This window comes from Xenopus laevis, chromosome 4L (genome assembly GCF_017654675.1).
Source record: "Xenopus laevis strain J_2021 chromosome 4L, Xenopus_laevis_v10.1, whole genome shotgun sequence".
Lineage (NCBI taxonomy): Eukaryota > Metazoa > Chordata > Amphibia > Anura > Pipidae > Xenopus > Xenopus laevis.
This window is the reverse complement of record NC_054377.1, coordinates 100,374,352-100,391,358: the sequence shown is the minus strand read 5'-3', so window position 1 is coordinate 100,391,358 and position 17,007 is coordinate 100,374,352. Positions and strand designations below refer to the sequence as shown.

The following is a 17,007-nucleotide window of genomic DNA, read 5'->3' as shown; positions in this document are numbered from 1 at the left end:
CTAGATTAAAGCAGCGTGCAGTTTTAACTTTAGGTCATAATTAAAACTAAAACAAGGCTCGGACTTTGGGTATTTAATTAAATGGATGCATGTAAACTATGGCATGCATCACCCCAAAAGGAACCGGTTAAGTGGGTTTTGGTTATCTGGGGGTAAAATATTTAAGGACTATACCTGGATCAATCTATCTGCCAAGGATGCACTTTCCTACAAAAAGGGAAAAACGCAGAAAGGAATTTCAGAAGAGACAAAAGATGAAATAAAACAATGTGAATAGCGATAAAAAAAATCAAGTGTGTGACAGCAGCATGTAATAATACCTCCTTTGAACTGGGAAATCCATTTGCACATAAAGGCAACTGCACACGGTGTGCCTCCACTCAAGGAAACCAGACAGCAACAAAACCAACTGCCTCATAATGCTCCACATGCTCAAGTAACTCTGCTCTATAGTTTTGTTGTTGCAGTTTTTCTTTTTCTGGCAAAATCATGTATTTGGTGTGCCCTAATGTACAAGACACTATATGGCATTTTACCTGCCACATTTTTCACTCACTTAAAATGTGGCAACAGACCTCCCAAAACAGCTCTCCTATGCCACCAGCGAGGATCACTTAAAGAAACATTAACACCAAAAAGTCAAAGTTTTTAAAGTAATGGAAATATCATGTACTGTTGGCCCTGCATTGATAAAACTGATCTGTTTACTTCAGAAACACTACTATAGTTCATATAAACAAGCTGCTGTGTAGAAATGGCTGAAAAAGGCTATATGGCGCAGGTTAATAGTGGATAACAGATAGATTATGACCATTATGTTCTACAGAGTTTATCTGCTGTGTAACCTTGCGCCTTTTCTCCTTTGAATGGCTGCCCCCATTGCTCCACAGCAGCGTATTTTTATAAACTATAGTAGTGTTTCTGAAGCAAACACACCAGTTTTACCAGTGCAGGGCAACACTGCATTATATTTTTATTACTTTAAAACACTTTCATTTTTTGATGTTACTGTTCCTTTAAAGGAGCATTCAACCGTAAACTAAAAAACCCTACCCCCCCCACCCTATGGAGACCCCTCACTCATCCCCCCCCCAGCCTAGCTGCCCCCCCCAAGGAAATGCCCCTAACTTTTTCCTTACCCCTCGGTGCAGATTCACGGATCACAGTTCACGGCAGCCATCTTCCAGGTCTTCAGCAATCTGAGACAGAGACTGACCAATCGGTGCATGCGCAGTTGGAGCAATTTCCCGGTTTGCGACAATTGCACATGCGCCGAAATAAACACAAATTCCCGAAGCTTTAGAAGAAGACATGAAGACCCGGAAGATGGCTGCCGTGAACTGTGATCCCTCAATCTGCACCGAGGGGCTATTTCCCGGGGGGCAGCTAGGATGGGGGTGGAGGAGGGGGTCTACGTAGGGTAGGGGGTTAGGGTTTTTTTTAGTTAAGGGTTGAATTCTCCTTTAAGCTCTAGGATAGGCTTTTGTCAGGTGACTCTCACCGTAGAATACAGCAGTGCAAGTCCACTTGAACAACAAGAAACCAGAGTAACGTGGCTGAACTTGACAACATATAAAGGTTTTCTTTGGCAGTCAAAACACAAATTTGACATAATCACTTTTTTCATTTTGAGAATTCTTCACAGACAGTTCCAAGGAGGTAGGATGATCTGTCAAGATTCTTAGGAGTGTCGTGCACAAGCAAAGAGTGTTTAGAGAAATAAAGAGTAAGTGGGCATAGTGATGTGGGCAGAGTGAAATCAACAGCATGGAACGTTGCAATGATCATGTATTCTTAATATAGTCTGTTAGAGAACCATTAGGAATGCAAATCCTGCTTTGCCTGGGGAGGAGCTCCCCCAAGTGCAGGCACAAAGTTGACACTTGCTTTATGAGCTTCAATTGCAGAACCACAATATAAATTCTAGTAATATACACATTAGATAAAGCTTCAGTCATGGCTCCCTAAAATTGAACACCTAGTAGTCAGGCAAACGGGCTCAACACCACCTTATAGGACCCAACACTGCTCTTTTTTTTTTTTTTTTTAATTTCTGGACTTGATTTTTGGATGTAGAATTCCTAACAGATGAATAAAAGAAAAGCCAACCCAAGTGTCATGTGATACTAAATAATTCAGTCACACAACTCAAAATAACAGCAATGTGGGCTGGGAAAATATAAATACATAAAACATATACAGATGAGGAGACAGCGCATTTACTTGTTATATACCAGAAACATGTATATGTATATGTAATTTCTGCACAGACAAGATTTGTCAGTATAATGCAGAGTACAAACAGTATATCACATAGCTGGCCAACACATGAACAAAACTACAGCACTGAATTTTGCAATGGGAGGGGCAAACATCAATGGTTAGTGTGTGCATTTGATTTTTTATTTAATTGACATAGAGTGGAAACAGGTCTCCAACAGATACAAAGTATTTCAGCAAAAAAAAACAAAACAAAACAGATACATTATTCTATCCCATTCTGCTAGCAACTTGAATCTTTTTCTGTATTAGTCACTTTTTGGGACAGCCTATGTTTATATTAAGTTGTTCCTTATAGCTTCCTACAGTATATGGATACATATTCAATCTTTAACAACCGTGGCCACCACAGAGGGTATTCTTGCATTTACTCTAATTGGCCAGAAGCCTATTAGGACTTTTGTCAAAACGACGTGTATTTCGTTGGCTGGAAATAATTATTTTAAAGTTTTAAGTGTAATTTAGGGTTTAAGCACATGGGCAGATTTGGGGAGATTTAGTCGCCTGGCAACTAATCGCCTCTTCTGCGGGGCAACAATCTCTCCACCCTGCCTGCCTCCTGCTATAATGACAAAGCACCAGCGTCAATAAACTCGTGGCGCTTCAATTTCCGAAGTCGCCCGAAGTTGCCTCACGAGGGGAGATTGTCACCCCGCAGAAGAGGTGATTAGTCGCCAGACGACTAAATCTCCCAGGATCTGCCCGTGTGCTTGAACCCCAGAGCAAAGAATCACTAAGAAGTGACTACTTAAAAATGGAACCACAGCAGACATATGCTATACTCGGCTTAATTATAAAAACCCCAGATTCATTAGGTTCATTACATTAGTATCTGCTGCAGACTTTACTTTAGGTAGCACAAATAACTTATTCCAGTTACAAGTGCATGTATAATTCCCTAATGTAAATATATGGGACATTCGCCTTAATGGACCTAGCGTTCAAACTGATAATAATGTTATTTTATTGCCCACGTGAGAAGAACAGTAAGCATCAAACAAAACAAAGGTTAGAATCATAAACGGTTACTTTTTTTTGGTTTTAAACAGCTGCTGACAAAATAAGAATACAGATTAGAGCCCATACAGAAAAATAAATGAAATACAACAAAACCTAAAGCAGCAATTTGTTACTAGGGTCAGTGAACCTCTGTTAACAAGGGCTTGAAAGTCCAGTTTGAAGAGAAGCAAAATAAGAGGGACATATATATTGTGTGCTAAAAGGGAGGCAAGTTGGCAAAGCAGATTACAGTTTGCTCTGGAGTTGTTGTTTCAGTAAGATAGACCACAGCTCCTTCAAATTCACTTCCAGTAGCCCTCAATAGCCTATGAATGCATTAGCAGCCACATATGACAATAAGCAAGATTTCATTCTGTAGCCAATTGACTGGATAACCTTAAGAGCCACCTTTAAATTACTTATAGTAATAGTATAGTATGATTATAGTAAAATAACGCACCTTCCAAACTCTTTTTCAGTTGAGTTGTTTTCCAGAAATAAAGACTTTTTTCCAATTACTTTCCCTTTTTTATTTTTTACTGTTTTTCCAAACCATAAGTTTAATGTTCCCTGTCTCTGGTGTTTGAGTCTGGCAGCTCAGTAATTTAGGCGCAGATTCTGAACTGTAACAATTTTGCAACATTTAGCTGATACATTTCTCAGCAGCATCTCTGGAGTATTAGCAACTATTGTATCAATTCTAACAGCTGCCTTTAGGGCAGAGACACATGTGGAGAATCAGGGAGATTCAGTAGCCCCGTGATAAATCGCTTCTTCTTCTGGCGACTAATCTCCCATAACTGCCTTCCCGCTGGCTAGAATCTAAATCGCCGGCGGGATGGCACTCTGAGCTCTTTCTTTTCTGAAGTCGTCTGAAGTTGCCTCACGAGGACTAAAGCCGGCGGAAAGGCATTGCGGGCAGATTAGTCGCCCGAAAAAGAGGCGATTTGTCCCCGAATCTCCACGTGCGTCTCTGCCCTTCATGAAACTCAGGGATTCTGCTAAACAGGGACAAAGATAAGAAAATGTATCAATTTAGAACAGTTTACAGTTCCCACACAAAGCTGCTTAAGAAGGTGAAAAATTACACTTTACACTTCAATATTAGAAAAACAGATACACATACAAAATAAAAAGTAACTGGGAAAAAAGTCTATTTCTGGTGAACTATCTGAAACCAACTGAACTGAAAAAAGTGTTGAAAGGTGAACAACCCTTTTTTTACAGTACAAAGCTAGATTTATAGTACAAGCTTATACACACGCTTTCAGGAGACACTGGTTGACCACTCGGCAGAATTGCGCATGAAAGTGATGGGTGTACGTGGGCCCCAGTAGAACAATAAGATCAGCTCAATCAATCCCCCAAGTTGAGAACATATACTACAGCCCATGTAGTATGCACAGAAAATATGCAAGAATGACAGTACAATAAAGAAAGAATGGCAACCCACACATGTTTGCTGACCTGACTATATGCAATGGAAATACATACAAGTACAAACAGAATGAACAAACATATTTGCACTGTCCAGAGACTGCAAGGAAAATGGTATAGACAAAGAAATAACGTTAAAAAAAAATTAGATAAGGGGGCATATTTCATTATTAAAGAGCTGGTGGCATAAAAATGTTATTTACCCTTAAACCAAACATCTATATTTAGTTGAGTGGTTTAAACAACTACTGAATCGAAGCAATGTAACACTGAGAGGACATAAAGTCTACATTTTATGGTGTTACTTTACTTTTGAGTAGGACTGGCATTTCAATTCTCTCTAAGTACTAAAATAAGAATGAGGGTTTTCAATCTTGAGCTTTTCATCTCTTGCTGAACTATAATTTTAAGTTGTTCAGCAACAGCTGGAAACCAAAAGACTAAAGGCCACCACTGTAAACACTTTCATTTTAGTCAGCTTACCACAAATGAAAGAAGGTACAGTTCTTATTAAAACAGAGGATTTCTCTTTGTTCAGGACCAAAATTGTAAATTGTAAAAAGTAACCTACACTACATACAATTATCGGAAAACCACTGTCTACATTCAACCCAGATTGGCAAAAACAAACAAACAGTGAGTGAGTTGGACCTCTGGATAAGTGCTAAATTGCCCAGGAAATAAATCCCTAAGGGCAGAGACACATGCGGCAATTCGGGAGATTAGTCACCTGAAATTTCCTCGTGAGGCAACTTAGGGCGACTTCGGAAAATGAAGCACTCTGTGTGCCATCCCTCCGGAGATTTTCATTCTAGCTGGCGGGAAGGCGGGAGGCAGTTCAGGGGGATTAGTCGCCACAAAGAAGAGGAGATTTGTCGCCAGGTGACTAATCTCCCCAAATTGTCACATGTGTCTCTGCCCTAAAGGTCAGCAAGTAAAAGAATAACTAAAAAAGTATATGTTAATGTGCCTGTAAAAATGCAAGAAAAATAATTAGCAGAAGTATACACAAATTCTCTAACTGCAGAGCAAGCCAGGTAATCGTTTATTTTAATAACAGTCTAAGTTATTACAAAGCAAGCCAAAAGTACTGTATTGTTCCCAGTCAGACATTGCGTAACCTGCAGTGGGTGTGGTGACGTAACAGAGCTGAAATATAGTTTTAAATAGTCCTTACTTTCTCCAGTGTTTCTATTCGCTGTTTCAGTAACCTGTTCTCTGTGCGCAATCTCTGGAATAAAACAAACAATATGAAATCACAGCAGTTATGGCGTACCAACCAAGAAGCTGCCATTTAAAGGGGAACGCCTTTATTGAGCAGTTTTTTTTCCCTGAAGTACAGGTTACAGACTGAGGTGATTTTCTCTTTTTGCCTATTTAAAAGGTCTAATGGTAATACTGGTGAGAACGTGCCACAGCAAATACATGTGTTTGATATGAGATGCCCCTTGTATTTATAAGTTGGGTGAGCTCAACACCCATGTGCATGGGAAACATTATTTCCTCAAATATGATATATTATTTGCTTATTTATTTAGCCTAGTGTTTTTCAAGCATCTAATCTTAGACATGTAACCGTACAGGTTTTGCACATCAGTACGATAGCCGAGATTCTGGCTGTAACCCAGTATAGGATTTTAAGTGCTCAAAAAGATTAATCAGAAGAATGAATGAAAAAAACAAAAGATCAAGGATAAAAAATATAATCTAATTGCAGTTTAAAAAATATGTGCATGGATAGATATAGTTGGCAACAGCAAACACTGCCAATTGTTAATCAGAAGTACATAAATGTGAATTAAAATATATCTATGATAGAGAGGCATAACAGAAGTTATAAAAAGCCAATTTTGGTCTTATGGCAGGACTACTATCCTTTTCGTGCATCTTATATAAATATATATAATACTCTTTGGGCACTTTATAAGATATTACTCATCACCATGGTTATCTATGCACTTAGGTATTTAAAAGCCATCAGTTAAAAATACACACAAAGTGATAAAATAAGCACAAAGTTTAACAAAATATTAATCACGTCAGCTTTCTTACTTTGATTTCAACTTGCTCTTCCAGCTCTTTTGTTTTTATTGTAGTGTACTCCTTTTCTAACCTGGAAATATTGAAGAGCAACAGGAAGCATTTACACACACACAGGAAATATAAAGGAAACAAGATTTAATAAGATAAAAAAAAAAGAATCTCATTGAAATGATATATGGGATTCTGCTAGTCAACCCTTAATTGTTAAGTTGAGCTCCTAGGCAGGAGTTTTGTTCATTTGCCCCTACATCCACTTATTTTAAAAGTTTACTTATCCTTTAAGAAATGTATGTGGTTTGTTTATAGCCTGTATGTGAATAAGAAATGCATGTGGTTTGTTTATAGTCTGTATGTGAATTGCCCCTTTTAAAGGGGAACTAAAGCCTTCATTACGGCATACTGTTAGGGCTTAGGGCTGCTGTGCTGTAACCTAGATCCAACATGTACCCATCATCTATCTATTAATCCATTTTAAAAACAGTAACTGGCTTTATAAAATTGTATTTCAACAAATAATAAACTCTACCACCACAGAGAGGAACATTAAAGGTAATTGATCAAATGCTTACTTTTTCATCTTTTTTGCATTGTATTTGACTTGATAAGCAGCTTGGATTAATTTTTCAGGTCCCCCATCAAACTGGTGTGGAATGACTTTTTGAAAGTGCTGAAAGAATAACATTGTGGTTTAGGCCTTAAATCCATCACCAAGAAGTGAATCATTTTTTAAAATTCTCATACACAGTTCTGTTTTAAAATGCAACCTTATTTAGCAATGACAGTGATCAAACTGTTTTCATAAGAAATTGAAATGTATCACAATAGCATATACCTCCTCTGCAACACGAGTTAAAAAAAATAAGCAAAAAGTATGTTCAGCAAAAGCCCTATTGTTTTACTCACAAGTTAAAAAAAAATGTGGAAGGGGAAACCTATTGGTAATTTGAACTCTGACACAGAGGAGAGAGGGCTAGAGCTGAGCTCCAACAAAAAGATCCTAAAATTGCCAGGGTATTTTTGGAGCCATATTTTACAATGCAGATCGCATGGTATATAGCAAGTTCATAAGTACAATATATGTCCCCTACGATTAAAATTTCTCATAATAAACCATGCAGTTTGTGTTTGTCTTTTTAAAACCAATAACCCCTATGTCTATAAGGTAGCCCCCGTGCCGCCAACCCCACTATGCTTCTCTGCACTTTAGTCACAGGTACAGCAAACAGGGCAATATTGGGAGCTGGGTTAGGTGCATTTCGAGAGGAAGGCCTCTGGAGGGAGCCGAATTTATATAAATGTGTTTTCCTGTCCTTTTCTTTCATGATTTTTATGGTGTCGTTTTTATTTCTAAATTACACTGTTTATACTGCAAATAATTCACTCTACCAAACTGCTTTCTGACAGGCTGTTGTTTCTCCTCAATTTAACTAAATGTGTCACAGTGGGACCTGGATTTTTACTACTAAGTTATGTTCTTATATCTACCAGGGAGCTGTTATCTTGTATCAGGGAGCGGTTATCTGGTTACCTTCCCATTGTTGGGCTAATGGGAGAGGTGGGGAAGGAGGGAGGGATGTGATATCACTCCAACTTGCAGTGCAGCAGTAAAGAGTGACTGAAGTTAATCAGATGACAAGTCCCATGACTGGGGGAATCTGGCAATATGTCTAGCCCCGTGTCAGATTTCAAAATTAGATATTAAAAAAATCAGTTTGCTCTTTTGAAAAAGGGATTTAAGTGCAGAATTCTGCTGGAGCAGCACTAGCATTAACGGATGCGTTTTGGGGGAAAAAAACAAAAAAATTTTCCATGACAGTATCCCTTTAAGGAATATTGGTAGGTTACTAAAAGAACACAGGCCATCAAGGTTTAGTGTAAAAGCCCACATGGGGGTACCCAGTGTTTTGGCGCCCAAGCAATGGTACTGGTATGAACCATGCCATGCACTCACAGGTCAGGCAACTATCACCGGCAGACTCTCACTTGTATAGAACCCTAGATTGTTAAGATCAGATGGAGTACAAACAGTGATGGTGGCCATGGAGTGAAACATTACTGGTGATGTTGCCCAGAGCAACCAATCAGCAACTAGATATCAACATTAGAAAACAAAAGCGAAGATCTGATTGGTTGCTATGAGCAACATCACTGGTAATGTTTCACTCCACTTTTTTTACACAGCATGATAAATAGACCCCTTGACTATTGGTAAAAACTAATCCTTTAAGTGCCACTTAAGGAATATAAGTTACTAAATGATTTTATACAAAATGTTATATTAGATTTGCATCATTCATTAAATAAAGTCCGTTTTGTTGAAGACACAGAAGTAAAAAATATTTTCCTGCACACTCTTCCTTACCTGTAACATGCCTTCCATATCTAATTGCATTAACTCTGTCTGATTCATCTGAAGAACAGCGAGTCCAGCACGAAATACGATCTCCAACCCCTGAGTCAAGCAACATAAATTCAATTAATTTAGGAAATATAGACATTGTTCTCTAATATTATGTGTAAAGAGTGTAAGATTTGAAGGTAAGATAAAACACTTGCCTGCCATAAAAAGCAAATTGTATAGCACAGGCTGCCAGTGACCTGATTCTGTTACACTGCAGCAGGTTTACTAGCAACATATAACCAAAGAGCCCCTGCATAGAATAACAACAACAGCAATGTTTATCTACATAATTAAGTTAAAACTATGAGTTACACTTGTGGTGGAATAATTTGAGAATTAAAAAAAAACACCTACAGATGTTAAAATAGAGGTGTAAAATGGCAAATCTTGATATTTTCAAGATTGAAAATTGTTTGTTATTTTTGAGCCAGTATCTTTCAGATACGGGAAGGGCATTTTTCAAATCCATGAATGCTAACTCAACCTCTATACAATAAGTGATAAGACTACAAGCACTGTCTGTATATGTGAGCCATCTGTAGGAACTGATTGCAAGGAATTTAAAGAAAGAAACCCCGCCAGTAGCTGTTATTATATGATTATCAAGTTAAAAGGAAAACACAATTAGGTATTTGAGCAGTACCTATATGATAAGATAAAGTGCTGTGCAATTGAAATAAAGTGCTAGTGCAACTATTATTCTACTAAATTGATTATCCTAAGTAGCTTGTAGTGATACGTTGAAAGATTGGTAAAAATGATTAAATTCTATAAAACTTAGTTCATCTATTAATTAATAATACTAATCCAATTCATCCAAGAATTAGCTAATTAAGTATATATGAATTAATTAAATAATTTTATGCCCTAGTTGTTAAAGGAGGCTAAGTAACCCTAAAAAGCCACAGGGTTTTTACTTAGCCTCCTTAACAACTATGGCAAGTTAAATACCAAGGCCACAGCCCCGGTTACCCTGTCCTGCCTTACCTTTGTGGTGTCCTAGGCTCTAGAAAAAAACAGGCAGCTAGTTTACGGGACAACTCCACCATCTACCTTTTCCAATTTCTATTAACTATCTCATGGATTGTGACTACATGACATTTTAACCCACTCTCAACTATGGTCATTTTTTATACTCCTTTTTAATTAGCGAATGAATTATCAAGTTTATACACACTAACTTATTGCACTGCACTTTATTCTGATAATTAATTGTAAGTCGTGAAAAATTAATTGAATTATCTCAGCCTGGGCATAAAATTATTAATTAGCGAATTCTTGGATGAATTGGTGTAGTATTATTAATTAATAGATGAACTAAGTTTGATAGAATTTAATCATTTTTACCAATCTTTTCAACATACCACTACAAGCTACTTAGGATAATCAATTTAGTAGAATAATAGTTGCACTAGCACTTTATTTCAATTGCACAGCACTTTATCTTATCATATAGGTACTGCTCAAATACCTAATTGCGTTTTCCTTTTAACTTGATAATCATATAATAACAGCTATTGGCAGGGTTTCTTTCTTTAATTAAATTCCTTGCAATCAGTTGTATTATCTGACTTTGTCAGACCTCAACCAATAGCTACGAGAAAAGGTGGTTATTTCTAAAATAAGGGTACCCAATTTTTGTTCTTCCATCTGTAGGAACTGTGATGACCAGCAAGCACGGGGACTGGTGTATCATTAGCCAAGGCCAGCAGGGGTCAGTAACACCACATCTCTACACAAGACTGTCGCTATATCCAGGTTATATGGCAGTTCATTTGAATTCAAATTTACATTGAAGTCCATGCCCATCAATGTATCAACCAGAATTATTGACCAAGGGAAGGTAAAATAACACCTTGCGTGTTCGGTCAACTAAGCCTCTAGTAAAGGAAACATAAATCATCATTTTTGTACTTTTTTTTATTTTTTAATTTTAAGAAGGTTTGCTCAGGACAACAAATAAACCCCAAATTATGTGTAAAGAGTGAAAAAGATTAGGTAAAGGTTTGGGTACAGGGGGAACTGCAGCATTGACCACATTTAAATAATTAAAGAAACACCATGGAGAGGGATATGAAAGGGTTTGAAACAGAAGAGAAAACCATAATATGAGTAAATGTACCCTTGTGTAGACAGTAATGGTAATCACAGTGACTCCACTGGAGCAACTGCAGCTCTGGTAATTATCACTTGAAAATGATCATTGCTACAGTTTCGAGTAATAATCGCCTCATCTACTATTCTGCACAATTACCATTAATTACAGTTTATGGGTGACTATTTTGCAAGAACAGAATTTTAGCAATATTAAATAAATCCATAGTTGTGGATCCATGTACCTTGGATGTCTAGCAATAAAGAGGTGAAAAAGGTGCAGTGCAGCATAGCTTCCTCTTTACTCTTCTCCTTACTGTGTATTTGGGCAAAGTGTATAGCTACACATTGCAAAAAAAAAAAAAAAGTCTCCTGGTTTTTGCCTCCTTCTGATACACATCACACATAATTTTATAAATACATATACACTCTATTCAATTTCAAAATGTATGTAATTTTTTATAGAAGAGTGAAGAGCAAGCTTTTTTTATGTCATGACTAATTTTGGTTCTGAGTAGCTCTTGTGGGTACAGGAAGGAGTGAAAAATACTTCCTCTTAAACTCTGCTTTCTCCCAAAAGTTTGTAGCTGTAACATGAGCGTGCCTTTAATAAACTTCAAAAGGACAGCTCATTGTACATTCAAATCATTTTTGCCTCAGTTTCACAGAACTGACATACACATGGCTCCTACTGATGCTTCTACAAGCAGAACAGTTGCAGGAGTCGTTTGGTTTTCATTTCAGTTTAGAAAACAGAAAGCAAATTTAGCACCCCTAACTGTAGCCAGAAACTTACCTCAGACATAAAAATATCAAATATTCTTGTAGCAATGGGTAGTGGGAAACTGGTAAGGAAAATAGTGAGGAACCAAGACGATGCATACATAGATGTGTGAAAGCTCTGAGCTTGAAAGTGCACATACAATTCTGGCAGCTGCTCCTGTTGGCATGAAAAGAAGAGGAAAGAATTAAAAAAAAAAACAGGAAAGACAAAGTGAACATTTTTGAAGCACTCTACTGCTTCAATATGTTCAAAGGCTATGGACAGACGATGGATAAGATTGCAGATTCTCAGCTGGCCTGCTGCTCCCCTTGTCTTTCTAACTGCGGAGGGATTTCCATGTGAATTGCAAAATGTCACATTTCGGCAGCAAAACAATGCTTCCTGGTTCAGGCAGAGCAAGAGCAGAAGTGGAAGAGCAGCAGATTGTCAGACTCTCATGTGGCCCTGACTAAGATTTGTAGCCTACACTTAATCTCCAGCGTGGGCATCAAAACTTCCGCAGATACCTTTGCATTAATGCCAGTGTAAACTGATAAAAACATTTGAAGATTTAAGCACCAGAAAATGTTGGAGCAGGCAATAATGTTTTCTAAAGTTCTTTCGTCCATGTTGAAGGAGGTTAAGTGCAATAAAACATTATTTCAGCAGTGAGCACCCTTATTTACTACCCATCTGTGGATTTCCGGACTGCAAGGATTTCTCTCCCTACCCCTTTAATATATACACATACTTCCTTATCACTCCATGTTTGGGAAGGGTTTACCAGCCAAAATGTTCATTCATTGTTATTAATGTGTCCTACCACTTTAGGTAAATAACCAGTTTCATGTGCTTCTTACCTGCCAAATGTAGAATCTATTGCCCTGGATGTCAGGGATCTGAATGCCACACACTGTAGATTCTACATTTCTGGGCTCAATTGTAACGTAGGAGAAAACTGCCTAATATTTAATGCATAAATCAGGAATGAAATACACATAATAGGATTGCTTATTTAGCTACATCTTAAGCCCATAACTGGAAAGTACATATTGCAATATTGCCTCCACACTTATTTAAAGTTTATTAAATAAAGGCTAATCTAATAATCTAATCTACCAGAAACTGTCTCTGCTAAATCGCGTTAAATACAGGAAAATACAAACACTGGCATAGCTTCTCGCTACATCTCTGTACAGACTAAGAGGAAACTGTGGGCTGTTCCTGCCAATGTCATAAGTGACATAACCGATTACAGGATATTTTCAGATCATGGAAGGTTATAAACCCCCTCCACTAGGGTTTCAAATGCAGAACCCATGCAGGAGTCCTATGAATAGGGATACGGGAACATTTTTTACAATTTTTGGAACCCAAAAAGAATGTAATTTAGATCAGCTAGAAAAATATATGCACAGAGTCCCAAAAGCAACAAAGGTAGTCTACTCACCTGTATCATACACTCAAACTGATACATGCACAGACCTAGTTCTGCCATGCTGGGTTTAAAGAGTTCTCGAAGGCGATAGTCTTGCATTAATTTAACAAAAACACAAAAAGCTTCCTCTTCTGGCATCTATGTATGAATAAGGACAAAAACAGCAGTTATAGCATTTCATATCCCTCATGTGTTATATCAGCAGACAATGCAAAATGCAAAATTAGCAACTTAAGCCAAGCATCTCTAAAAAGAGACAGAGATCGGCATAAGCCACAACTGACACATATGCCTAAAACAGGTCATACACGGATATTGGCCGTCAACTGGGTCAAGAGTTTCAGGGTGCAATATGATGGCTTAGATCAAAATCTAACTAGCAGCCAGCTGTAGCCATATGTTTTACCCAATTACTTATTGAATCACTGCATTAAAATCATATAAATAAGCCACACAAAGCCCCAAGATATGAGCTGATATATTTCTGACCAAATTAGGACACTATAGAAATGTATAGTTATTATTACAATAATATTACATTATTATACAATGTTACTTTCTATAGAAAATGTGCCTCCGAAACGGATACATTTCGAGCATAAGTTGGACACTGAAAAAAATATTCTAACATACCATAATGTAATAATAGAAGCAGTGAACCATTTTGAATTTTAAAATGAGGGAATGCTTCAGAAATAAACCGATATAACGAATACTACAAGGACTGCACTGTGAACTGTGAACCAGGTACCAGTAAAAAAGAAAGACTAGTTAAGGATGTTGCATAGCAGCAAGAATGTTATGGCAAAGAGAGACTGATAAAACCAATTGACTAGAAAAACAAATTATTTGAGTTTAAAGCACAGACAATTATATCCTGTCTGACATAACTGAAAGATAGAAATAACACAACCTTAAATTAATAAACCCAAAATTGCCATTACCGGTAATATGTCTTCATAGGGCAGCTGGTGTATTTCAGAACTTATGAACAACAAAATCATTTGTGGAGCAAAACAAAATAAAAAAAACATTTTGAAAAAAAATAAAAGGAGGAATAAGACAAATAGCATTCTACTATAAACCATCTGTTTTCTCAAAAGGCAGATTTTAATTTCAAGAATACAGAGTAGTTAGTTTCCCCAGCAATTATATTCTGTTAAACGTAAGATTAACCATACCATGTTGTACTGTGTTCCAAATAAATTTACTTGCCTGCATAAGAAGAAGGCCAACGATAAAAGCACTCCCTTGGCAGTAGCCAACTTCGCGATCTACCAAGGAATAAGCCTGTAAGGAAAAAGTATATCAAAGGGTTTTGTTTAAATCTGGGAAAAAAGAAAGCAACCTAGACGTAACAGCACACTGTCGCTTCTTTCAGATCAAGCTCAAGCACTAATCAAATGTGACAATGATGTTATCAGGTGAAAGGACACATTTATGCTTATTCTGTGGCACTTCCAGGATCCATTTAATCCAAAAACAATTCTGGGAAATACAATAAATAATTATTCCATTTCAAACCACATTTTAATCCACAGCAGATGGCAAGTAATGAATACAACCAAACAACTGCAAGAACTATGAACACAGCACTGGACAGCAATGGCAGATTCCTCATGTATAAACACAAGTCACTGAAACTATTAGAATGGTTTTGTCTGTCAATACACATGAGTTACAAGAAGAAACAAGTACTGGACAGAATATAAGACGTCCTAAACAAAAATGAAAGCTACACCACATTTTCTGGATAGCCCCCTGAAAATAACATTTAGGGGGTTGTTTAAGTCTGAATGCCAAAAACCTGAAAATTCTGGTTTTTGTTTTTACTATAAAATCCGAATATTTAGTGGGGGGAAAAAACTCAAACTTTTTGTAATTTATTATACCCCAAGGATGGAGTCAGAATCTGAAAATCTGGCATCTCTGACCTGCTGAGGTTTCATAGAAGTCAACAGGAGAAGTCCCGCAGATATATTGCTGGGTTTTGTGCAATAATCCGAAGTTTTTGTGGCTTTCGGACAAAAATTCTGAGTTTCAGGGTGGAAAATCTGAAACATTTGTACGATTTGTTTTTTCTTACGATTTATTCGGGTTTTATCTCGCACAGCAAATTTCCGGGAACATGTATTGATAAATAAGGGGAAAAAACCCATGCGAATTTAGTCGGAGTAGTTTTCAGAAAATGATGAGATAAAGTCAGACTTTGATAAATGGGCCTCTTATTGATGTGTATCTTTCTACACAAAACTATTCAAAGGGCCAGTTTCAATTCAATGGGAAACATGTTTCTTCCAGTTACAGATTTCCATGTGTTTTCATAATATAAACTATGGGGGGGGGGCGTCAGAAGTGCAAGAGTTGCAAAGCACTTGTACCACCATGTCTGATGCACACTGTACTGATGAAAGCTCCAGCGCTAAATGAAAAGAGCAACATCAGGAGGTTCAGTTGGTCAATTCATTTTTTTAGAATATATATATATGAAATGGAAAAGCTTAGTAAAAATTCTTCCTGTGACATTTTAAGAAATCTAGTATACACTGTTCTGTATAGTCTAATCAAACGGTGAGCATTATGGAAAATAAAACCCCAGAACAGTATGTACTCACCTTCATAACATTAAATAAAACTTCTTGTCCCAAGCTGTCCTTTTCTTTAAAGAAGTCATGTTCTGGATAAGTCCTGGCAATGTCCCTTCTAATGAGTTTTTCACAAGGTGAAGTCATCTTTAAAAGATCGCAATACTGATCTTTGATAGGCATATCCTGAGCATTGCATAGTAGTTGCCACACTATTGCTCTGAAGTGGTGAGGTATTCCTTTTCTAACCAGTTCCTACAAAGGAGAACAAGTTAGTATTACATTGTGCTTTGGCAGCTAGTGATTCCCAAAATGTGGGGCTGGAAACATTGGGGGGGCTTGTTGCAGTGGCAGAGGTTGGACTCACATCTTAAAGGGATTCTGTCATGATTTTTATGATGTCGTTTTTATTTCTAAATTACATTGTCTACACTGCAAATAATTCACTCTACAACATAAAATTCCATTCCTGAACCAAGTGTTTTTTTTTTTTTAAGTTGTAATATTGGTGTGTAGGCAGACATCTTAGGTCATTTTGCCTAGCCATGTGCTTTCAGAAAAAGCCAGCACTTTAGGATGGAACTTCTTTCTAGCAGGCTGTTGTTTCTCCTACTCAATGTAACAGAATGTGTCACAGTGGGACCTGGTTTTTACTATTGAGTGCTGCTCTTAGATCTACCAGGGAGCTGTTATCTTGTGTTAGGGAGCTGTTATCTGGTTACATTCCCATTGCAATGTTGTTAGGCTACTGGGGGTGGGGCGGAAGGGGGATGATACAGCAGTAAAGAGTGACTGAAGTTTATCAAAGTCATATGACTAGGGGCAGCTGGGAAACTGACGATATGTCTAGCCCCATGTCAGATTTAAAAATTAAATATAAAAAAAAATCTGTTTGCTCTTTTGAGAAACAAATTTTCAATGCAGAATTATGCTGGAGCAGCAATATTCACTATTAAAGGACCAGTAA

General features: G+C 37.4%; 1 protein-coding gene across 6 annotated transcripts in view; it reads right to left on the bottom strand.

Moving 5' to 3' along the window:
* The window catches only part of evi5.L (ecotropic viral integration site 5 L homeolog), a 106,201-nt gene that overhangs the window by 41,180 nt on the left and 48,014 nt on the right, over nucleotides 1-17,007 (bottom strand). For 4 of the 6 annotated variants that reach the window (XM_041590537.1, XM_018258571.2, XM_018258573.2 and 1 more), the window contains 9 exons: nucleotides 16,071-16,295; nucleotides 14,671-14,745; nucleotides 13,468-13,593; nucleotides 12,051-12,194; nucleotides 9,122-9,211; nucleotides 7,329-7,426; nucleotides 6,769-6,829; nucleotides 5,894-5,947; nucleotides 175-207 (listed from right to left, as the gene is read on the bottom strand). In XM_041590537.1, the coding sequence (XP_041446471.1) occupies nucleotides 175-207; nucleotides 5,894-5,947; nucleotides 6,769-6,829; nucleotides 7,329-7,426; nucleotides 9,122-9,211; nucleotides 12,051-12,194; nucleotides 13,468-13,593; nucleotides 14,671-14,745; nucleotides 16,071-16,295 (906 nt within the window). The remainder of the gene's footprint in view (nucleotides 1-174; nucleotides 208-5,893; nucleotides 5,948-6,768; nucleotides 6,830-7,328; nucleotides 7,427-9,121; nucleotides 9,212-12,050; nucleotides 12,195-13,467; nucleotides 13,594-14,670; nucleotides 14,746-16,070; nucleotides 16,296-17,007) is intronic. The other 2 variants (XM_018258572.2, XM_018258575.2) reach the window with 2 other exon arrangements.